Here is a 24,317-nt window from a genome sequence, read left to right on the forward strand (position 1 = left end):
CACACTTCAAGGAGCCTATATACACCCCAAAGCACACAGTCCACCCTCCACAGGCAAACACTGGCTCCACACACACACCCACTCTATCAAGCACAGCATTAAAAGGGGAGGAAAGGGTGGTGCGAAGCAATGTGGGTGGGTGTGACGGTGAGGAGCAGGGACAAACCCATGATCAGTGCCAAGTCCTGCACTGAACTATCGTGGCATCTAGAAATTACAGGCACCACACACCCATCACTAAAAATAGACTCTGGACATCTGCAGGGATAGGAACCCAGACCTCCTAGGCCCCTGGCAAAGACATCTGGATGGACACAAGGAAGCTGTGTGTTTGCTCAAGGACAGGCTTGAGAACTGGACAGTCCTGACTTCCACGCCCAGCCCAGCCACTTTCTGTGAGTGGTCCTGATGCTGAGGTCTGGCAACAGCAGACTGACTCTCTGATAGGACCATCCCAAACCTGATTCCTTGCCAAGTGTACCACTGCAAAGCTCAAGGGAGCCTGGATATCTGAGACTCTGCTGTAAGCTGTAAGAGGCTATGCACTGGTAAAGAGCCGTTGTCCAGAGTTAAGAGCACTGGCTACTCTTCCAGAGGTCCTGAGTTCAATTCCCAACAACTACAGGGTGGCTCACAACCTTCTGGTGCCCTTTTCTGGCCTCTAGTGCAGGCATGCAGGCAGAACACTGTATACATAATAAACAAATAAATAAATAAATCTTAAAAGAAGAAAAAGAAAAAAAGCCATGGTCTGTAGCCAGAGCATCAACCAAGGCACATCCTTTTGGAATAGCCTGGAGGAGACTTTTCTGCCCTGCACACCAAGCTTCCATGCCCCAGGAAGGACCCTCCTGCCCATCCCTCCCCACCCACATACACATACACGTAGCAAAGCCAGTTGATGGATCCAGCTGAGGCTTTATTTTGGAAAATACAATTGAATTGGGTTTGGGAGGGAGGTGGGGGCCAGAGGGGTACTCCAGATGGAAGATCCTCCCTAGGTTGGCCAGAGGGCTAGGGCTGATCCTGTTCCCTGCACCCTGCCATACAGCTGTCTCCCCCGTGAGCACTGAGCAGCTGCAGAAGCACAGGCTGGCAAAGGCTCCAGTGGCCGTTCACTTGGGCAGGATATCAGAGGACTCCGACACCAGCTTCCCATCGCGGGTTTCGATCTTCTTCACAACCACAGCCTTGGTACGAGTAATGGTGCTGGAGCCTCCGAGAGAGCTGAAGCTGGGCTGGAAGGAGCTCATGCCATAGCTGAAGCCAGGGCTGGTGAGTCCCCCATAGGCTGAGCTCAGCCCTCCTGGTCCAGGGCAAGGGAGAGAGAGAGCCACGTGAGCACAGGCTTAGGGCCCCTTCTCCCTAGTCACTCTGTGATAACCATAGATGGAGAGGCTGGCCCGGACCTGACTGATTACTAGGTGGGTCACAACTCAGCTGTCTGGAGAAGCAGACCCAACATAGAAGAGACTTCCCTACCAGCTGCATGTGCCTGATGAGCACTCAACGGAGCCCTTCTCTCTGCTATTGGGAGAGGAATGTGAAGATTCATTAGAGCCCACCATAACACATGTAAGGAACTTAGCAAGGGCCTGGCACACAGCTAGCATCTCTGTGGGACTTTCTGTTCGTGAGGATATTATTTAAGTCCTTAGTCTGTTCTCCCAAGAACAGGGATCCTGCCCCTTCCCTTTGTCAACTGCCACTGAGCACAGCCTCTTCCAGAGCCCTGACTTCCTGGGTCCTCTGCCCTCCATCCCCAACACCCAGGACACTCACCTGAGTAGCCGCTGGTGGTCTTCGTATGGATACTTAGGTTCTGCATTCCAGACTCCAGCCTGTAACCAGATGCACGGATGTCAGGACCAACTCTTGGCCCTTTCTTCCCTCCCACAGCAGAACCCAAGTCCCAGGAAGGCTCCAGACAGCACCTGCCCTTCCCAGGAGAGACCTCCAGACCCACCTGCTCTCCTCGCCCTCCAGCAGCTTGCGGTAGGTGGCAATCTCGATGTCCAGCGCCAGCTTGACATTCATCAGCTCCTGGTACTCACGCAGCTGCCGGGCCATGTCCTGCTTGGCCTGCTGCAGGGCTGCCTCCAGCTGGGCCAGCTTGGCATTGGCATCCTTAATGGCCATCTCCCCACGCTGCTCCGCATCAGCAATGGCAGCCTCCAGGGTTGCTTTCTGTGGGGAAGGAGACAGATAAGCAGATGGTATCTGGTATGTCTCCTCCCTAAAATCCATCCACATTGGGCTTCTTTTGTTGTCATTTGATTTAAAACCCAAGCTGGCCTAGAACTCACTATATAGTCTAGGCTGGCCTTGAACTCACAGCAATCCTCCCGTTCTAGCCTACCGACTGTTGGGGTTACTGGCGTGCACCACCACTCCTGGTTGTATGCAGTCCTGAACCCAGGGCCTTGGGCATGCTAGGCAAGCACTTGAGCAACTTGAGCTACATGCCCAGCCCCACCCTGAGCTTCTTTGAAAGTCCCCCCTCTCTGACTTAGACCAACTCCATCCAGCCAAAAGAAAGTTCGGCACATGACACTGAGCAAACCTAGGAAGCAATGGGAGCTGCTTCCAGGCATTTCCCGCTCACACTTCCACCTGCGGCAATGCAAGAGCTTTGCTTTATCCGGATCAGATCCCTAGCTTCTAGACTTTTCATCAAGTAGCAAAACCCAACCTTGCCCTGCGTATGGTAGACTAGTAGAGAAGGCCTGGGGGAATGGGACCTGGACTCTAGCCAACCACTCAGAGCTCTTTCCCTAGATGCTGCTCATGGCGACGCCCACAGCAGCTGAGACAGGTGACGAGAAGCTGCCCCTCCCACTCTCGACCCCAGTTCTCCCCAGTCCCACCCAAGTCCAGCAGTACCTGGCCTTTGAGAGCATCAATCTCCGCCTGCAGGCGGTTGATGTTGCGGTTCATCTCAGAGATCTCAGTCTTTGTGCGGCGTAAGTCATCCCCATGCTTCCCAGCCTGGGCCTGCAATTCCTCGTACTGCAGGGGCAAGAAGGGAAGTGAGGTTCTAGCTGGGAGAGCCCCCTCTTGGTCAAGCCACAAAAGCCTGGGTCATCTCACCCACCAACCTCCTACATATGTGCAGAAGCATGCATAAGTATGTGCATGCATGCATGCATGCGCGCGCGCGCACACACACACACACACACACACACACACACACACACACACAGAGCAATGAAGGTCCCATTCCAGAACTCCAGGCTTCCATTCTGCAGAAAAGCCCACATGAGTTCCCTCCTCATGATCCAGGGCACAGAACTGGCCAGGAAGGGAGGCCCAGGCTTACAACCCTGTTCTTTACCTTAATCTGGTACATGCTTTCAGCCTCAGCCCGGCTGCGGTTGGCGATGTCCTCATACTGGGCACGGACTTCAGCAATGATGCTGTCCATGTCCAGGGAGCGGCTGTTGTCCATAGACAGCACCACAGACGTGTCTGAGATCTGAGACTGCAGCTCACGGATCTCCTGCAGGGCAGGGGCGTGGTGGTAAGGTTCTGGCCCTGTGCACAGGGTCCTTTGCAACATGACAAAGGAGCAAGTGAAAGCTAGGGCTGAGAAACATCAAAGTTAACAGCGGAAGGAAGACAGCCAAAACTCGGAGCCGTGGAGGGAGACAGCAAGGAAAGTCTGAAGTTAGGTAAACAGGCAAGGGGAAGACCCTGTCCCCACTCTTTGCCCCAATACTAAAGCCTAGAGGCCTTCAAGATGGCACAAAGACCAGGAACAAGGGCTCTGAGGACACCACAAGTCTAAGTTAGGCTGGGCTGCCAGTCTGTATGAGGACCTGGGATGGGTTATTTCGCTTCTCAGAGCCCATTTCCCCATTTCAAGTAGGGGCTGCAGCCTCTACAACAATGTCAACTGGCGGCTACGGTTATCGGACCCTTGTTGAGTGGTGTGCTGGAAGACAGGGATAGACCGTCTAGGTGCCAGAGTAAGATACTGACAGGCTGGAGGACCTGCTCACTCCACCCCCGGAGAAAGTACCTACCTCTTCATGGATCTGCCGAAGGAAGTTGATCTCATCAGTCAGCCCTTCCAGTCGGGACTCCAGCTCCACCTTGTTCATGTATGCCTCATCCACATCCTGAGGGGGAGGGGAGGGGCCGAGTTCAGTACCCAGGGGCTCCCCAACATCTGCCCATGGCTTAGACGTGTGGCTGGCCCTCCAGCCTAGCTGCTGTCTATTCCCCTGGATTGCAGTCATGAACTTTATCTCTGCTTCCTGCAGGCCCACACCCCACCCTTTCTCCTCCAGAAAGCTAAGGCTAGACCACTAACCTGGTCCAACTTGATACCCGGAATACTGTCTAACTGCAGGAAACTAACTCTCTGTCTTGTCTACCTTTCTATTATGTTATCTATTATTTGCATCAGATGGCAAAAGAATTTTTCCTATTACTTAGAAAGCAATGAGGTCATCAGAAAACTCCTCATCTAAGTCCCAAAGCTCACCCTCCTGGTCTGCATGCAGGTTAGAGGACCCTCATCTTCTTTTTTAAATTTGTTTTTATTATTTTTAATTATGTGTAAGTGTGTACGCCTATGTGGTTATGCACACATGAGTTCAGGTGCCGGAGGCTGGGGCATTGGATCCCCCTGGAGCTGTGGTTACAGGCGGTTGTGAGCCATTTGATGTGGGTGTTAGGAACCGAACTCAGGTCCTCTGAAGAAAGGCAAGTGTTCTAACCACTGAGCCATCTCTGCAGCCCCCCAGACCCTCACCTTCTTGATGAGGACAAATTCGTTCTCCATCTCTGTACGCTTGTTGATCTCATCCTCGTACCTAGTAAGAGAAGACTTGGAGTCAGCGGGTGAAGGTGCAGACAAGGCTGCCCTGTGTCTGCTGCTGCCAGGGACGGAGCCCCACGCAGCACACATGCACGCAGAGCCAAACACAAGCGCGCAGAGAATTTCACTCCTACCCACCTTGTTTTCTGATGGGGGAAATGAATGTCTACAAAGTTTAGTTCAGAGATGTAAGGCATGAGAGGCTGGTCCTTCTGACCTCCTACCATTTCCCTCTCCCCACCCAACCTTATTCAGCCAGTGGGAAGGCCAAGAGCAGGAATGCACTCTCCAAATACACGCTAGATTTGGCGTGTTGAGAGAGTTAACATGGGGCCTGATAGGACACAGAGCACTGTCTGGAGTTCACCAGAGGCTGGATCACGGCTGTTTGTGTAAAATCGAGGACTGCCAGCTGCCTCTCTCATTTAAGTGCACTTTTTTTTTTTTATTTAAGAAAACAGAATCTCACTGTGTAGCTCTAGCTGGCCTAGAACTCACTATGAAGATCAGACTGTGTTTGCATAATCCTCCTGCCTCTGCCTCTGCCTCCTGAATGGAATACTCCACACGTATGCCACCATACCCAGCTTAGGTACACCATTTAAACAGGAAATTTGTTATCCAAATCTAGACAGTCCTGGGATTGAAAGCAGGCTGACGCTATCAGCATCTTGGATGGTGAGCATAAAATAGACTGTCCCAAACAAAACTGATCATATGGCCATAGGACCAAACTGCCCACAAGCAGCGGGCAGTGGGGGCTTGGGCCTCTGTCTCAAAATGTGGGGCAAGGTGAGCAGACTTCATTTGGGGAGGGGCTCACTTATTCTTGAAGTCCTCCACCAGGCCCTGCATGTTGCCAAGCTCTGCCTCCAGCTTCAGTTTCTCCTGGCCCAGGGTTTCCAGCTGCCGTCGCAGGTTGTTGATATAGCTCTCAAACATGTTGTCCATGTTGCTCCTCGACGTCTTCTGCTGCTGCAGCAGGCTCCACTTCGTCTCCAGCATCTTGTTCTGCTGCTCCAGGAAGCGCACCTGGAGATGGGTGGGGGGGGGGGGGGGCACATCAGGCTAGGGTCAGGGTCTAGAGGGAACGAGCGATGTCTTTCCCCCTGAGCAAGGGGGTCACCTATGACCCGGGGAATAGCAGTGAGACGGTGACATCTGGAGCCATGTCCCTCCTATGACCCGGGGAACAGCACAGTGAGACGGTGTGGCATCTGGAGCCATGTCCCTCCAGCACTTGGAATGGGAAAGGCTAATGCTGTACCTGCAGCACAGATCTTATTTGCATAGACTATACATCACAGATCAATAAAAAAAAAAGCCCCACTTTCTGAGGGTGTGTTAATTACCTTTTATATACGTATGAGAAGGGGATAGATTATTCACATCAAATACTATCAATCATCATTTGGAGGGGCCTTGAAGAAATTTATTTATTTATTTGTTTTTTTGTTTGTTTGTTTTTTGAGACAGGGTTTCTCTGTGTAGCTTTGGCACCTTTCCTGGAACTCACTCTGTAGCCCAGACTGGCCTCAAACTCACAGAAATTAGCCTGCCTCTACCTCCCGAGTGCTGGGATTAAAGGCATACACCACCCCCGCCCGGCAGGCCCTGGAACTTTAGGGAACTTTCTCCCTGAGGCCCAGAGTGGTTACTAAGGCTTCTACATCAATACTGCTGCTAACTCGAGCTGTGTAACTTGGTCTGGGTCTCTCTAACCTTGAAAAAGCCTCCAGAAGCTCGGGTAGGTGCTTTAGGGAGTTCCTTCTCCACAGAGAGTCCACTTTTAGCAGAGGAAGAGGTAAGAGAAGGCAGATCTGTCTCCTTCCCACCCTGCAGCCCCAACCGTTGAGATTCACAGATTCTGGCGTCTCCACACCCTCTTGCCCAGTTTCCACAGCCCTCCCCTCCTACCATAAACACAGAACTCACATCTTAGAACATGCAATCCAAGATATGGTACAGGAGGAACTCTTTCATACGTCTAATAGAGTGCTCCAAAGGAGGGAAATGCATTTTGTGCACTCAGCCTGAAGCTGTAACTTTTTAAACTGGGGGGGGGGGGGGGGTGAACAATCGGATTACTTTCCCACCACCAATGAGACAGATCCTTTCTTCACCGTAATTACTAAAAATAAAAATAAACAAGTAGCCCCAGTGGTTCAACCATTTCATCCTAATGGAATGCTGAATTCGGGCCAGGCGCTGCTAAACTTCCCCCCAGTGTGAGCTGAGCAGGCAGAAACTGATTTAGAGCCTGTCCATTTTACAGATGAGGAAGTCAAATTGACACCATGGCCCATCCCAGGAAACTGTGGGGCCCTGTAACCAGAAGTCACACTCCTCCACGCCTGCACCGACGGCTCTCCATCAGGTCGCAATGAGAAGCTAGGGGCCCTCGAACAGCAGCTGGCAAGCCCTGGTGAGAAGGGGCAGGCGCTCCTGGGGCCTCCGACTCCACGGGCTCATCTGCCCCGTGTTTTCCCTCCTCCCGTCCCCGCGCGGCCTCTTAGGAGCCAGTCAGCAGAAAGGGCCAATCGTCCTGGGGCCACGAAGGCAGGCCACCTAGCCACAGGACTGCAAAATCTGGCCTGGCTCTGGACTTGCGAAGGAACCAGGCGATTGGGGCGGAGCCAGGGTAGGAAGCCGAAAAGGGGTACAAGGGCCAAGCAGGCACATGGGCGTTGGCAGGCCGACGCTATCTGGGGCCATAAACTCCGGTTTTAACAGGTCGTGAAACTGGGGCGGAGTGTCCAACGCCCGCAGACTTTGAATCCCGCACGGGCTTTCCCGAGGCGGAGCCCCGGACTGCCCCCCCGACGCCCGAGCTCCTCCTGGTGGACGGGCAGACCCGGGACGCCGCCGACCTCCGCCCTGGCTCCGCAGCGGCCCCGCCCACACTGAGCGAGCAGGGCAGGGGCCAAGCAGTGACTCAGCCTGAGCCCCACACTCCGTCCCCGGACACCAAAGACCTCCATCTGCATTTGCCGGGTTCAATCGAGACACCTGCGACCTTCCAGGATCCTACCCAACCCTTCATTATTTAACAGGAAGAAAGAAAAACGCACCAGGGCACCAAGAGGAAATCTTGGGGCGGTGCGAGGGCGGGGGGAGGTTTCCCTGCCACCAGAGAGCCGCCGAGCGACAGTAAAGGCGCCAGGCCCGCCAGTGGATAGGCAGGTCAGGGCGCGGATTCCGGGGAGGGAGTGCAAGGGGATTTAGTCACAAGCACTTCAGACCCTCTCGACCCAAACCGAAGTGTATGAGAGAACCTGGAAGGGAGTGTGGCCAGGATGGGTAGCGCACAGCAGAAGCTTGTGGGGGTCTAGAGACGTGCCCATCCTCTGTGACGGCAGAAGAAAGGGCTCGGGACAGTTTCGTCGGGCAGAGGGAGGGGGTTCTCACCTTGTCAATGAAGGAGGCGAACTTGTTGTTAAGGGATTTGATCTGCTCCTTCTCCTGGGTGCGCACGGCCTGGATGTTGGGGTCCACCTCCAGCTTCAAGGGGCTCAGCAGGCTTTGGTTCACCGTGACTGCCGTGATACCCCCTACACCAGCCCCGCCGCTGAAGCCTCCCAGACCCATACTGGTGCCTAGGCTTCCCCGGAAGCTGCTGCCGCTGCCCACCCGGGAAAAGCTGGAAGAGCTGATGCGCGCACCGGGCGCACTCGTGTACGAGCGGCTGCTGAAGGCCCGGGGGCCGGAGGTGGACACCTTGTAGGACTTCTGGGTCACCCTGATGGACATGGTGAAGTCTGGAGTGATGGCAGTACGCTGAAGGCGGAGGTTCGAGGGCGAGCGAGCAGCGGCTTCTAGGCCTTGGGACAGCGCCCAGCCCTTTATAAAGGAGAGCCCAGCCCCAGGGGAGGGAAAAAGACCTCTTACCTGAGTGGCTAGACACTGAGAGGGCAGGGCCTAACCCAACGTCTGCTACCTCCGGGCAGGACTCAGGTGAGGGCAGTAGAGAGCTGCTCCCACCCAGGATCCCTCTCCAACCCCACCCCAAAAATCCAGGAGAGAGCAGTTGAGCTCCAATGAGACCAGGAAGTAAGCCTGGGGTCTCCCAGCACTGGGATCTAGGCGTCTTGTCTCCTGCCTTCTGTGAGAACTACTGGGGGGAGTCTGGGTGGAAAGGGTTCCCTGGCATTTGGGGGTCTTAAAAAAAAAGCAGGGTCTTGTGTCAGCCAGGCTGCTTGAACTCACAATGCCACCAAAGCTGGCACTGCCTTTACCACCCCAGCACTGAGGTTCTGGGTTTGTGGGTGGGTGTACCCTATCAGGTCCGACTGGACTCTTCTACTTCCTCAAAGAAACCCTCCTTTAGGTGGAGCTGGCCAATCTGGCCAGCAGGACCCTTCCAGGCTCCCGTTTGCCCTGTCTGTCCAGGTTACAGCCACCACCACCCTGCTCCCCTACCTGCACCACATCCTGCAAACCCCAGGCTGCCAAAAGGGGCTGAGAAGACACTGGCGACCTAAATGAATAAACACATGCTTCTAGCTGTCCTCTCACTGGGTGCAAGGTAAAGAGAAACCAAACACAGCTCTTCTTCTGGACACAGCCCAGTAGTCTCCTCTCCTATCCAGACCCCAGAATTCCCCAGGCCAGGCAGAGCACTGTAGGCCTCAAGGAATAGCAAAAGAACAGAGGCCAAGGCAGAAAGGGGGGGATCCCCGAGAAGAGGAGAGGCATTGGGGTCTTGGTTGTTGCTGCTTCTTTGGGAATGAACACCTTCCCGAGGCTCCCAGTGCAGTAAGTCATGGGAAGTGAGACAAAGTGGTGAGTGGGACAGGATGGCACTGCTGGCCCAGCCACCCAGACCCCCCTCCGCTTCCCCAGCTCCCCCAAGCGGCCAGACATGACCAGGGAGGCATCCTTTCCCTGCACCTGTCTCTCTGAACTCGTTACCCCATTATCAGAGTGAGTCAGGAGAGCAAGTTGGGGCACAGCATGCACCTGTGGGAGGTTGGAGACAGGGGAGCCCAGCAAGGCCCTCCAGGCCTGGGTGGGGCAGGCTGTGGCAGGTTGTGGGTGGAAGGCAAGAGGTTTGGGTCCCGAAGGCAAAGATTCCACCTGCAATTAAATTACCTGATGGGCTGGGCTCTCTGGAAGGTACTGCGGGGTATGTGTGGGGATTGGGTGGGACTTAACCAGAGAAACCAAAAGATGACAGGTACCCGAATCCCCTGGGGTACAGGGTAGATGGCAGACACACACACCCAAAACCAGGGAAAGGGGCAAACACCCTCTAGGAGAACAATCTATGGACTGCTCCCCTTCTCCAGGAGAAACACCCAAGACCCCCGAAGGATAGGCACATATAGGCCCCCACCAAAAGGGGCAGAGACCCAGAAGTCCCCTCTTAGACACAACAGACAAGTTCCTTTTACAACACACACACACACACACACACACACACAATCTGAGGTCACTTCCAGAAAGGCCAGTCTAGAAATCCCAAAGGGCACACAAAGACCATGTCCCTTCCTTGCATGTCTTTTGCCTCTAGCCCAGCCTTCAGGTCCCCAGCCTTGGGTTTCCAGCACGCTAGCAAGAGGGAAATCCAGTTAGAGCCTGTTCACACCAGGCAACCCCTCACAGACCCTGAAACAGCACTCAATTTTAAGGTGGAAGCTGATTTGGGTGTGTGTTCACCGCCCTCTCTCTAACACGGGCCCACACCCAGCAAGACTGGCGACTTTTCCCAGCAAACCACAGGGAGGGAGCCGGGGCTGGTACCAAGCCAGTGAGAGAAAACGGAAGGAGAAAGGAAGGGCTGGTCAGACAGGTATGGCAGCCCCGGGGAGGGACAGCCAGCTCTCCCTTTCTTCCCTTCCCCCACACTGTTTCTGGAGGGACCCGAAGGGAGAATGCTCCCAAGGAACTGAATTAGACAGCTCAGGCGGCATAAAAGCTAGCCACCCAGCACGCATCCTGAAATCTCAGCTTCCTCCACCCTAGCCACGTGACTCCTTGGTCCTAGGAGTGTCTCTTAAGGTGAGGGCCAAGGGGCAGTCAATGGAAAGGCCCCCCGAGCTGTGCAGAAGAAAGCATCAACCCAGAGCTCACAGAGGAGGTGCCCCTCACTCCTGGGCCAGAAACATATCGCTTGTCAACTCCCTGTTATTGCCAGAGATCCCGGCCAACCCCTCCCAACATGGCCCCTGCTCATCAAGAGAGGCCAGAGCCGCTCTCTCCAGTGGCTTCTGCCTAGAACTTCCCCAGGGTAGAGGTAGAAGGGAAAGGCCCCAGGGACTAGGGCCAAGTGGTCAGAGGAGAAAGAACCAGCCTGGGGCAGCCACGGGTACAACTCCTTGTAAGGCATTCTCTGGCCACTGTGGTCACAGCAGCCTGTTCAACAAAAGGGAGACACATGCTTGTGGTGAGAGGTGAGTGAGCCCTGCGCAAAGGCTCCGCCCTCATCTGCCTTTCCTGGAGAGCTAAGGGGGAAAGGAGGAAGCCTTCTCCCCCTCCCCCTCCCCCCCCCCCCCTTAAGACCCAGCTCTCTCCTGCCTCGGCACACATACGTACAAATAAATAAATGTCGTTTTAAAAATACAATTTTCGAAAAAAGAGAGAAAGATTCGTGGCTAAGAATGTAGCTCAACTGTTTGCCTAGCATGCCAAGAAACCCTGGGTTTGGTGCCAGCACCACATAAACAGGGTGTGGTGGTCCACGCCTGTAATCCCAGCACTTGGGAGGTGGGGGCAGGAAGACCAGGAGGAGTTCAGGGTCATCCTCAGCTACATTTTGAGTTTAAGGCCAACCTGAGGTACAAGAGACCCTATCTCGGAGGGGGAGGGCCGGGGGGACACAGAGGTATAAATGAGCTCCAGGTAAGGAGTGGCTAAGTCTGTAGGCCAGGCCTGGGACAAGAAGCAGAAGGAGAAGTAAAAGCTGTCCCTGCACCGGGGTGATGTCCTGAAAGCGCCAGATTCACTCTGAACAATGGAATCGTTTTAAATATTGATAAGCGGCAGCGTATAAATACCTGGGGGTACACTGAGGCAGCTGAACAATTTAAATAGGAAGCCACAGATGGCGTGGACAGCCATCTGCAAGCCGCAGGATGAGTAATAGAGTTAATTGCTGGCTCTGTGCTGTGTGCCTCAAGGTGAAACTGTTCATCGCCTGCGCCTGACAAATAGAGACGCAAAGGACGGGCAAGTGTTCCCTCACGGAGCCACAGCCCCGGCTTCTCTTCAGTCCCTTGTATTTTGAGATAGTCTCACTAAGTTGCTGGTGCTGGCCTGAACTTACTCTGGCATCCAGGTTGCTCTTCCCGCCTCAGCCTTCCAGACAGACGGGAGGGACTACAGACCACCAGGCGTGGCAGATTGGTCTTTTTTTCTTTTTTTCTTCATGGTAGGTCACGGCTCTGATGATAGAAACCTCAGGATGGGAATGGACTGACTACCCAGAAGAGAAGTAAGCAAGCTCAGGAAGTGTTCTTCTAGTACAGTCCCAATGACACTTATACAGCACCAGAAGATGCCTTATAATAGCCAGGTAGTGGTGGTGCACGCCTTTAATCCTAACACTTGAGAGACAGAGGCAGACAGATCTCTGAGTTTGAGGCCAGCCTGGTCTACATAGTGAGTTCCAGGACAGCCAGGAAACCCTGTCTCAAAAACAAAACAAAACAACAACAAAAACCAAAAATCAAGCCTTATAATATTATAAATATCACTTACTTTTCCTAATAATGCTATAAAATAGGTAGAAGGAGAGAATTGACTCCCACAAGTTGTCCTCTGTCCTTCACAGGCATACCATGGCATGTGTGTGAGCGCACACGCACGCACACACACACACACACACACACACACGCACGCACACACGCACACGCACACACGCACACGCACGCACACACACGCATGCACACGCACACGCACGCACACACACGCACACGCACGCACACACGCGCACGCACACACGCACACACACACGCACATGAACACAAATAAATAAATTTAAAGAAACATACCCAAAGTCATATAGCTGTGTGGCTCTGTCTCCTTGCTCAGAGCTGTGACATGCTCTCCATAGGGTGATAAAGAACAAGGTAAGTTGTACAAGAGTTTAACAGCAGGAGATAGGCACCTAGAAGGGCAGGGTCTAAGGAGAGACTGTGAACAGCCATAGTTGATGGGAAGAACAGTGGGCCCAAGAAAGCCGGAGGACCCTGTGCTGGGTGAGGTGGCCAAGCATCCTTCTTCACACTGCTGCTGCTTGTGGCCCACTTGGTCTACAATGAAAACTTCCAAGTTTCCATTTGGCCCTCTCCTCCTTCCCCCAGTCCCTTGGAACATCCCAGGGCCCTCCTTTAGAGGGAGTCTTTTGTAGTTGGAAAAACATCTTCCAATCATCCCCCTAAACACCTGTGATTCACGGGCTGGCTAAGAATCTGTGACTGCACAGCTATCCCATAACTTGCTGGGGCACCCCAGTCAGGACCCAGGAAGCTAACAAATCAGATGCAAATGCTTCTGGCCCTGGATGTTCTGGGCTACTCAAGAGGCACTTGGGGCCAGGGTTGTTCCGTTGGAAGAGTGCCGGCCCCGTACTCACGGAAGTCCCACTCCCAGTACCACATAAACTAAGCATGGTAGTGCACACCTGTAATCTTATCTCTCGGAGGCAGATACAAGAGGATCAGAAGTTCACGGTCATCTTCAGCAACATAGAAAGTTCGGGATCAGCCTGGACTGTATGGTAAGCTCTGGACCAATGGCCTGTCCCCAGGTAAAGAGAAGGGTCTGTTCCTGCTTTCCAGGGGCACAGGATCAGTGACATTTCCACAGCTGACATAAAGGGGGAAGCCTCTAGGCCCAGAGCCCTGAAAAGACAATGACAGTGTGGCCTTTGGGAAGTGTCCTAGCCTTGATGTCTCAGCCCACTGCGGCTGGCAGAGGCCATCACCAACCTTCCCTACAGTCGGGTCATATGTGAAATGGCCATTTGTGAATGGCAAGATGGAGAACAGAAGGGTTTTGATGGAGGGGGAGGGGGGGAGGAAGAACAGAATCGAGACCAGAGAGCAAGAAGACAGAGGGGCCGGGCGGTGGTGCACACACCTTTAATCCCAGCACTCGGAGGCAGAGGCAGGCGGATCTCTGTGAGTTCGAGGCCAGCCTGGGCTACAGAGCGAGTTCCAGGAAAGGCGCAAAGCTACACAGAGAAACCCTGTCTCGAAAAACCAAAAAGAAGGAGAAGGAGAAGGAGAAGGAGACGACGACAGAGGGGCTTTGGGATACACACTGAATGGCCATTGTGTACATGGTCAGAGCCCACTCTGCACAGCCATGCCGTCAGACACCCTGGCCAGGAGGCTGGCTTAGGAAGATTGCTCTGGTTTGTATAGTGATGCGTAGAAGGATTAGAGAGCAAAGAAACAGCCAGAGCGGGGCTGCCTTGGAAACAAGGCTGGAGATCAAGGGCCCAGATCTGAGCAGAGGCCACAAATACCCATTTATCACAGGCGCTTTAGTAAATCACCAGCCATAAAAGCAACCACAGCCTTGGAGAGGAAAGGCTGAGGGAGTCTACTCAAAAGGGAGTGCCCCAAGGCCAGCCCTGCCCACCAGTCCATCTGCTTGGGTAGAGGGAAGAAAGGCCTCTGATCTGGGGAACTCTCCCAGTGCCCCCACAGGTCCCACCTGTCAGTTTCCTCCTGTGATAGTCACGGGTGTGTCTAAATTGCCTCTGAGAGCTCTAGCTTCACCAACATCAACAAAAGTTTTATGAGTTTTGGATATCTAAGGAATTTGGCGTTGGTCATTGGAAAGCAATGAGGATTTTTAGTTGGGTGGAGCTGATGATAATAGACAGGCTGTTTGGGTTTTTGTTTTTTTGTTTTGTTTGGTTTTTTAGTAGTAGTAGTATTCAAGTGTGTAGTGTGTAGTGTGTGTGTGTGTGTGTGTGTGTGTGTGTGTGTGTGTGTGTGTGTGTGTGTGTGACAGAGGGACTATGTGGTCAAGCTGAGGTTGACAGCATGTGGGTGAGCTGCTGAGATGTGTGTGGCGGTCATGGGGAAACCGTATGGAGTCTCTTCTCTCTCTCTTCCACTTTTATGTGGATTCTGGAGATTGAACTGAGGTCACCAGGCTTGTGCAGCAAAGGGCTTTTCTGGCTGAGCCATCCTGCTGGCCAGGCAGGTGGCTTAGAGCAAGTGCTTTTGGAAGTATGAATACATACGAATGCAAAGCTGGGCAGGACCTCGGGTTCTCTCCCAGAAAAGCAGCTCACATGCCACACACCTCAACTGTACCTCAGAGCCCCTCCATCCCCTCCTATACACACACACACACACACACACACACACACACACACACACACACAACCTCAACTGTACCTCAGAGCCCCTCCAGCCTATACACACACACACACACACACACACACACACACACACACACACACACACACACACACACGTTCTGTCCTCTCCCATACATGTGGCCCATCCACATATTCCGAGGAGCACAGCTACCTCACATCCCCATGATGCAGATAAACATGAGTGTGTGTACCTTTCCTCCCTCCCGGCCACTCACCATCTCAGACACATAAATACTGCCTTCCTGTACCTATCACATGTGCATACACACAGCAGCAGCAGCACATAAGACATGTGTCCAACACACAACACAAGCTATAGCTCTAGGCTCTTGACAGCAAATGACTGATACCCAGTCAACCCAGCTTCAGCATGTAAGGTCATTTATTTGTTCTCACAGTTGGCTTGTACTCTAGCCGAAGGGGCTCAATGGTTGTTTTCTTCTCCTTTGGTCTCCTCAGCCGGCCATCTCCAGGCTGTGACAAGGAGGGACACCACCAAGGGAGTGATTGTTTCCAGATGCTTCCCGCTGAAGTTCCAAGGGCGACTCTCCTCGGGCTGGCAGGTCACAGGTCTGTCTCTGAACCAAGTCTGTGGTTGGGAGAGCAATAAAATGCTGTCATTTGAGCTAGACAGAACCCATGCTGAGCCCCTGGGAAAGGGGGAAGGATCAGGACCATTCAAACTAGTGGAAGGAGGGAAGAGAGATGATTCACCAAAAAGACACGGGGGAGATTCGGGGCGGGCGAGAAACTGTACACAGATGTTCATTACAGGCACCAACCCAAGTGTACACAGATGTTCATTACAGGCACCAACCCAAATGTACACAGATAGAGAAGTGGAAGCCCAGAGATCATGAAGATATCAGCATACACAGGGAGCCAGACTCTGGTGCCTTGCCAACAAAATACTGATTTTGGATAAATAAAGGATTAAGACGTCTGTCTTCGAACTTTGGGGGCAAGGAGACCCTTGCCCAAATTGAATTTAGAAAGAAAAAACAAAAAAATTTAGAAAAAAAAAGACTCTGTAACACAGGCTGGTTTGAAACTTGCTATGTAGTCCCTGCTGGCCTTGAACACGTAGCAGTCCTCCAGCTTCAGCTCCCTCTCCCAGGTGCTCTGAATGCAGGCGTGTTCTACCGTACCCAGCTTAGAAAAATAAGGGTTAAGGCTGGAGGTAAAGTACTTGTCTTCACTGAGAAGTCCTAGGCTCAATCCCCAGCATCACAAAAACAAAAACAGAGGCACATGGTGAGACATACCTTTAATCCCAGCACTCTGGAGGCAGAGGCGGGTGGATCTCTGTGAGTCCAAGGCTAGCCTGGTCTACAAAGCAAGTTCCAGGACAGCCAAGGCTATGTATAGAGACACTGTCTTAAAGAAAACAAAAAACAAAAAATAAAAAACAAGAACAAAACTCAGAAACCCAAAAACAAGGCAGATGGAAAGATGTGGAATTGAAAAAAGCCATTGGGTGAGCACAGAATCTTTAGGGAAGAGTAGAGCAGCTAGATGGTGTGTCCAAGTATATCCACAGAGTTCACAGAGGCCAGTGACAGTGACCTATTTTTCTCCCCTGCTGATCATGCCACACTGGAAAACAGTGGCACTTTTTTTTTGCCGGGGGAGGAGCGTGCTGAGCATCAATCTCAGGACTTAGAACATGCTGAGCCTCTGCTCTACCACAGAGCTATGTCCCCAGCCCCTCAGCTCTTGTCTGATTTTTACAACTGGCCTGAAGAAGCGGGCAGCGAATAAAAGGTGTCTAGGATACATTGTACACTTAAGCTCACATAACTGAGACAGGGGGATGACCTGTCAGACTCCTCACTTAAGGGAAATGTCCCTGCCTTTTCTCAAAACTTCTGCTGTGGCTAGCTAGGACCAAGACTCCGAGGACAGATGCGATCTGAAGGATTTCTTGTGTGAAGTTGAGCAGGTTACTTAACCTCTCTGAGATTCCTTTTCATCAACCAGAAATGTGCACAGCACATCCTTCAGAGAGCAGATAAGAACAACGGTCCATCCGGGCACAAGAGTAGGTTTCAGTTCACATTAGCTTAACCGTTACCACCTTGGCATGCAGCAGCTTCTTTGGGAAGGACCAGTGTCTCCTCTGCAGCACCTGCTGGGCAACAAGAGATGATTGAAGGAAAGCGTTTGCGGTGAGGGTTGAGAGCACGTAAAAGGAGGTGGCAATTGGGGTGATAAGGAGGATCCCACAGGGCTGTAACGAGGAGATAATAGGCAAAAATCCACCTCCATGCAAAACTGATGTTTGCAAATCCAGTTCCTAGGGAGCAAGTCATGCAAACCATGTCCTGCCTGCTGACCCTTGCCCCTGCCGGTGGCGAAGGTAGTTCTGAAGGGGGGCAGGAGACTGACAGTGATGGTCCTCATTTATTTGGCTCCTCCTAAGTGTCACAGTGTCATAGTCCTTACATCCATTACTTATAACCATAAAATAGCCAGTGAGGAAGGCAGCATTCCCATTTGCAGATAAGAACAGTAAAGCTCAAAATTCCTCCGGCCAAAGTAATACAGTCAGAGCCTAGGCCCACAACCAGGTTTCCAAAGGCTAAGTGTGCTTTTCTTCAGGGGTTCCGCTTCAGACACTTGCCCAGTTGTGCCCTTTAAAACAAGCAATAGTCGGGGCTGGAGATGACTCAGCGGTTAAGAACACTGGCTGCTCATCCAGAGGACCTGGGTTCAATTCCCAGCAACCACATGGCAGCTCACAACTGTCTGTAACTCCAAGATCTGACACCCTTAAACACACATTCGGGCAAAAACACCAATACACACAAAATAAATAAAATTTGAAAGAATGAGGAGAAGAAGAAGAAGAAGAAGAAGAAGAAGAAGAAGAAGAAGAAGAAGAAGAAGAAGAAGAAGAAGAAGAAGCAATAGTAGGGCTGGCGGGATGGCCCAGTAGGTAGAGATGCCTGCTGCCAAGCCTGATGACGGCTCAGCAGGCCCCACATGGTAGAAAAGGAGAACTAATTCCGTAAGTCCCAGGGTACACATGCCCTCTCATGCACACACATGCACACCTAGAAATAAATGTCAATAAAAAATAAAGTAATAAGGGGGAAATGCAATACTTGTCAATGATGCAAAAGAAACACTCTCGAATCCGAGCCATACAGAGACAGTCCAGTCGTGCTGTCCGCTGAGCCTCTAAGCTCTTCTGCCCACCGAGGCTTCCAGCAGGCTGGAGGGACCTCTGCCCGGCGCTCTGGAATGCTACGTTCAACAGAAACCACGACTATCTTGCAAACTGCATACCTATAGTGTTAGAAAACGCCTCGCTGAACTCCAGAACACGCGGGCTGAGTGGATCCAAAGGCTGACTTGGCCTTCTCTACCGTGAGATAAAACAGGACAGACAGGGCCAGGAATATAGCTCAGTGGTAGAATTCTTCCTAACCTGAAGGTGGGTTTCATCCCTACCTGGGGGGATGGAGGGAAGAAAGGAGGAAGAGAGGGGGAAAGGAGGAGAGAGGAGTCTAGCTAAAGAAAGACGTGACCTGCTACCTACTAGCCTTTAACCCACCTATCTCCCAGATTCCCCGTCTCTAAGGGCCAAGATAACTCCAGATGCGCACACAGTGACCCATTCATAGGTCTTAAAGAAAAATCTGTTGACTTAGACAGTGAGATTGGACTGGGGTAGGGCCAGCCTAAGCCAGTTTAGCCTCTGGGATTGTTAGGCATGCTTCCATAGCAACACAAGTCACTGTGCAGTTTCTGCATTCCTGACAGAACTGTGACATCCAGTCCCCATCACCCACCCCCTCTCTTCCTCCTAGCCTCTCCTGGTTCCCCAGGTGACATCCAGGGGACACTCAGAGTTGCTAGTGACAGAAAAGCAGCTTGAGGAACCCAGAAAGCATCGGGAAAGCCCCAACTCTTAACTCCCAGACCAGTGTTCCCTCACTCAGAAGCCTCCAGCTGCACCTCCCCAGTTTCTTAGGCATCTTCCTGGACCTGCGGGCACACGGCACCAGTGTCTTCCACACCCAGTCATTCCCTACTCCCCCGTGGCCTGACCCTGTTCCTTTGGACTGACAGCTCCTCATGAAAACTCCACCGCTGCGGTTCTAGGGCCCAGAGACCCTACTCCCACCCTCCCACCTACCCACTCCTCTAGCTTGACCCTGCCCACAGCCGCCTCCAGAAAGCCTCCAGCATGGGCTCCCTCTGGCCCTCCAGCCTGGAGCCTCCACTGTGCAGCCTTGGCTCCCACAGGACATCAAGAGGGCTGGACATGGGTCCAGGCACCCCGTGGCCTAGGGTTCTCTTGGGGTAGTAATCTGTACAGAAAATGAGAAGGAAGCAGAACATGCACTTTGGAGCTGAGGAATCTGAGTGTGGTGGTTAAAAATATAGCAAATATAGTGAACGCCAGATCTGGGCCCTGTTTCCTCCACCCCAGGCACTCCCTGCACCATGGCTGCTTATAACCCATTAAAACCTCTCAGCTAAAACTAGAAGGACGTACAAACAGCCTACTTTTTCCACATGAGGCTGTAGAAGAGTGGAAACTGGAGACATTCCCTGAGGCCACAGAGCACACTGTACCTGGCCAGAACCACAGCTCTTTGGCTCCAGCACCTCAGCTGGGCCCCCTCTTCTCTGACCAGGCAGGATTACAGATTCTCCTGCAAGCACCCAGGCTCTGCCTCTGAGCAGCCAGTACCTCTGACAAGGAGATGGTTTCCAGAGACTGGGCAGGTGGCCCCGGAGCCTTAGCATAGGTGAGGCGGGAACACACACTTCACTCTGCCCTTGACCCCCCCCCCCAACTTCTGCAAATCCCCACCACCACCACACACTTCCAAAGAACACTAGGATTTGTGATTAAAATCCACTTGTTATCAGGGTTATGACTCAAATTAAACAAAATTCCAGGCAGGAAGATGACTCAGCGGGTAGAAGCATTGCCGCCAAGCCAGAAGACCTGAGTTTGATCCCTGGGTCCTACCGAGTGGAAGAAGAAAGCCCTCCCCAAGTTGTCCTCTGACCTTTACAAGCACACCGTGACATTGGTGTGTATATACACACGTTAATTAGTTAATTAATTAGTTAAATTATAGTGCCAGGAGTGGCAGTGCATGCCTTTAATCCCAGCAATAGGGAGGCAGAGGCCAGCCTGGTCTGTAGAGCGTGCCACGCTAGCCAGGGCTACCTAGTGAGACCCAGTCTACTTTCTCACTGCGCTGGCGTCCTGTGACCTCAGCAGAGGCCTTTCTCCTACTAAGCACCGAAAAGGAGCAAAAGGCTGGAATAAAGAAAGGCCTTCCTAACCAAGCTCTGTCAGAACTGAGAAGAGTGACCTGGAAGGGAAGGGAGAGTCTAGTTAGTATCAGGCCTGCCCAGAAGCCAAACACATGGTGGGTAGGACAAGCCCCTACAGGACAGGGCCTGGGGACCGAGAGAGGTGACCTCCAGAGACTGAGAAGCTCAGCCGGTTTCTGAAACAGCTGTCAGACGGTCTGAATTCCTGGGGGAGCCTGAGTAAGTCATCTCCCTATCCAGCCCGTGGAATGCAGCTGGGTGGCCTGTATGCTGGGCTTTACCCAAGCAGGAGCGGTACAGAACCATAAACCTTATCTTCCAGGCTCCTCTGAGGTTCCAGGAGCTCAGGCTGAGTCAGAGCCCAAGGCTGGGGCCTGAGGCACACCTGACTCACTGCCGGATGTGTGGTCATTCTGAAATGAAATGGGAGCAGAGGGGACCCGCCTCTCTGCACAGTGGGGTGAAGAGGTGGACCAGGTGATTGATTCTCATGAAGGCTACGGGCCCAGAATCTTACCAGCCAGCCCTAAGCCAAAAATTCCCCTCCCAGGAAAGCTAGGCACAAACTGTCTCTCAATTTTCCCTCTGTTCTAAGATCTAGAGTTGACACCCAGTTGTTAATGGGACCCAGTGGCTTCTATTTCTATAAGTTATAAAACCAACTTAGGAGACAGGAGCAGGGTTGGGGACAAAGGGACAGTCTACTGCCAGGTCCATGCCCCCTGTCACGCCTCCACCCTAAGCAGACCTGGGGGGTGGGGGTGGGGGTGGGGGGAGAAGGGAGAAAAAAGAGGCTCTGTTCTCTGGTTCCTGGTGTCCCTGAGAAATTCCGCAGCCCCCTGCCAAGCTCTCCTCCCTCCTTGCAGGCCAGTGAGGCCGGCCAGTCAGGGATTCAGGGCTTAATCGGCCCCTCTCTGCAGGTGGTATCGATGACATCACTGTCCTCTCGGGGAGCCACACTTTCCTCTGCCAGGTAAGGAAATGTTCCCGTCTCCTCCTCCCCCACGAGTTCGTCCTCTGCCAGTGCTCGGGCAGGCCAGTCTTCTACAAACACTGCTTTGATCCCGTCACGCCCCAGCCCCGAGCTTCCCATCACATTCTGAATAAAGGTCACGTCTCTCATCTGTCCGCTGAGGCTGAGTCTTGCCCACCTGGCACTGGCTGCCACTCCGAGCCCTCCTCCCAGGGCCGTGCCCTCCCTCATACCGTGCCTCCTGGCCACCTGCACCTGCTGCTGAAGCCTGGCCCTCCCTGCCAGCTCCACACACCCCATTCACTCAGCAAACATTTGCTGAATGAACACTACACGGCAATCCCTCCTCCCGGTAGCCAGAGAGAAGCCACCCCTAGACACCCCCCCACACACACACAGGTCTGTGGCACCCCTGGACCGGGTGTCACTTGCTGTGGGCATAACTGAGCCCTGCACACTGACCGTAAACCCGATCCAAGTGTGGACTGTGCACTAAGGGGCGTTTTCTGTTTGTCCCATTGGATACTCGAGATGACCTTGAGAGTTTAATATACTATCCTTATTTACGTGTGAGGAACCCAGGACTCTGAGAAGCAATCCATGTTGTGAATAGTGGTTAGGGCTCAAGTAGGGTTTGGGGCTCTACGTCCATGGCTCTCACCTTCCTCAAAACACTGCCACGTTCCCTTCAGTAGAGTGAGTGTATGAGCCAGCTCTACCCAGACAAGTCCTGTTCTCTGCCTTCCTCCCTGCCTTCTCGCCCTTACTCTGGATCCAAGAACGTGGAGGATAGAAAGAAATGAGCTGTGACTGTCCCTCTTGGATCGAAGGGTTAACAGCTGAGGCCTGGGTAGCAGGGCAGAAGCCTTCACCCCCACCCACTACCTGTTCTGATAGCCCCCAAGTGAGTTCCAGCTCTTCTCTCCCACCCTTCCCAACTCTAGTAGGACACAGGTTGGGTGAGGGGACAGCAGGCCAGACAGAAGAAAGAAAAAAACAACCAAAAATGGTAAGGGGCCAAAATGCAGTGACTCACCCTCGTTTGGCCTCCCCTGGGGGGTTAGAGGCTGGACACTTGAAATTCCAGCCTATCCCTGGGGAGACACTTAGGTGTCAGTTACATGGACAGCATGAGGACGACTGTTTATTCCAAACTAAAGGCTGCCATGGCAACCTAGGGCCAGTGTCTTTAGGGCTGGGAGCAAAGGTCCTGGACAAAAGGGGTGGAGCCATATGTGCCCAGCCCTAAAGCTCTGCTGCCAGCCTGCCACCTGTGTGCCATTGGGGCCTGCTCTAACCCAGCACCCCCTTGTGGCCAAGTAAGAGCCAGCCCGGAGCTGAGGAGGGGCCACCCATCTCACAGAAACACGTTCCCACCCCTTCTCAACCCTTTAAGACCAGAGACAGACAGACATGAAGATAGGAGACATTCCCTACCTCTGTGCCAGAGAAAAGAAGGAATGAGGAACTGAGCTAACTGCAGCAAAGGGAGCCTGGTGGATAGCGTCGAGGAAGGAAAGACGGCAAAGCCTTCAGAGCGAGAGAGATGGCCTTGCTGGGAGAAGAGACCAGAGCACTGGACGAGGTAGTAACACCCTCACTCCTTCCTGTCGGTCACTGAATCATAAACTCTTGCCCGGCTGGGTCCCCAGTGGCTGCCACCATCTTTTTTTTTTCTTAAGATTTTGTTTTTTATTTTATCTCATATGTATGAGTGTTTGACCTGCCTGTATGTATGTGTAACATGTTGTATGACATTTTGTTTGTGTTCTGACAAATACAGCTTGCCTGGAGATCAGAGGGCAGAGCTAGCCACTAGTTAACCATAGAGGCCAGGCAGTGGTGGCTCACACCTTTAATCCCAGCACTAGGGAGGTGGAGACAGGAATATAAGGAGGGTGGAGACAGGATTCCTGCCCTCCATTCGGTCTGAGGATTCGTAGAGGTAAGAAGTGTCTCTAGTGGCTGCTGCTCTGCTTCTGTGATCTTTCAGCTTTTGTTAAGACTAATTAGGATCATGCTTCAGTTACAGGTGGGTGCCTGGTGCCTTGAAGTTCAGAAGAAGGTAACAGATCTCTTGGAACCAGAATTGATGGTTTTGAGCCACTATGTGGGTACCAGGAACTGACCCTGGGTCCTCTGGAAGGACAGCCAGCACTTTTAACCACTGGCCATCTCTCCAGCTCAATCATTATTCTTTTTTTTTTTTTTTTTTTTTTTTTTTTTGGTTTTTCGGGACAGGGTTTCTCTGTGTAGTTTTGGTGCCTCTCCTGGAACTCACTTGATAGCCCAGGCTGGCCTCGAACTCACAGAGATCCGCCTGGCTCTGCCTCCTGAGTGCTGGGATTAAAGGCGTGTGCCACCACCGCCCGGCTCAACCACTATTTGTAATAACGCACTTTTTGCCAGGTCACGTGCCCTTTGAAACTCTGACATGCACCACTAACAGCTAGTGACTCAGGAACCGTTCCTACACACACACACACACACACACACACACACACACACACACACACACACACACACGGGCTAACAGCTAGTGACTCAGGAACCCCGTCCCCCCCCCCACAGCGGTTACTAGGATCTGCCTCCATCTCTTTTCTTCTGGATAATCTGTGTGTGGCAAACATCTCTGAACCCCCATGGGAGCTGCACAGCTGCATCTCAGTTGTCAACTGGATACCTCACCTCAAATCTGTGGGTGCTTTACTAGGTGGTTTTCTCTACTTGACACAAACCCAAATATATCTGTGAAGAGAAAATCTTTTTTTTCTTTTTTTTTTTTTTTTTTTTGTTTTTCAAGACAGGGTTTCTCTGTGTAGTTTTGGAGCCTTTCCTGGATCTCGCTCTGTAGATCAGGCTAGCCTCGAACT

The 24,317-nt window shown here is 52.6% G+C and overlaps 1 protein-coding gene across 1 annotated transcript; it reads right to left on the bottom strand.

Annotated features, from left to right (window-relative positions):
• Positions 1-898: 898 nt before the first annotated feature.
• On the bottom strand, positions 899-8,716 carry Krt8 (keratin 8). Its single transcript, XM_052747548.1, has 9 exons — positions 8,234-8,716; positions 5,649-5,857; positions 4,760-4,820; positions 4,026-4,121; positions 3,335-3,499; positions 2,884-3,009; positions 1,967-2,187; positions 1,783-1,841; positions 899-1,306 (listed from the first exon to the last, which is right to left on the bottom strand). Exons 1-9 carry the CDS (start codon positions 8,573-8,575, stop codon positions 1,116-1,118), a joined length of 1,470 nt encoding a protein of 489 aa, XP_052603508.1. The 5' UTR covers positions 8,576-8,716; the 3' UTR covers positions 899-1,115.
• Positions 8,717-24,317: the final 15,601 nt, after the last annotated feature.

This window comes from Peromyscus californicus, unplaced genomic scaffold (assembly GCF_007827085.1).
Source record: "Peromyscus californicus insignis strain IS unplaced genomic scaffold, ASM782708v3 Scaffold_20__1_contigs__length_68692818, whole genome shotgun sequence".
NCBI classification, from domain to species: Eukaryota; Metazoa; Chordata; class Mammalia; order Rodentia; family Cricetidae; genus Peromyscus; species Peromyscus californicus.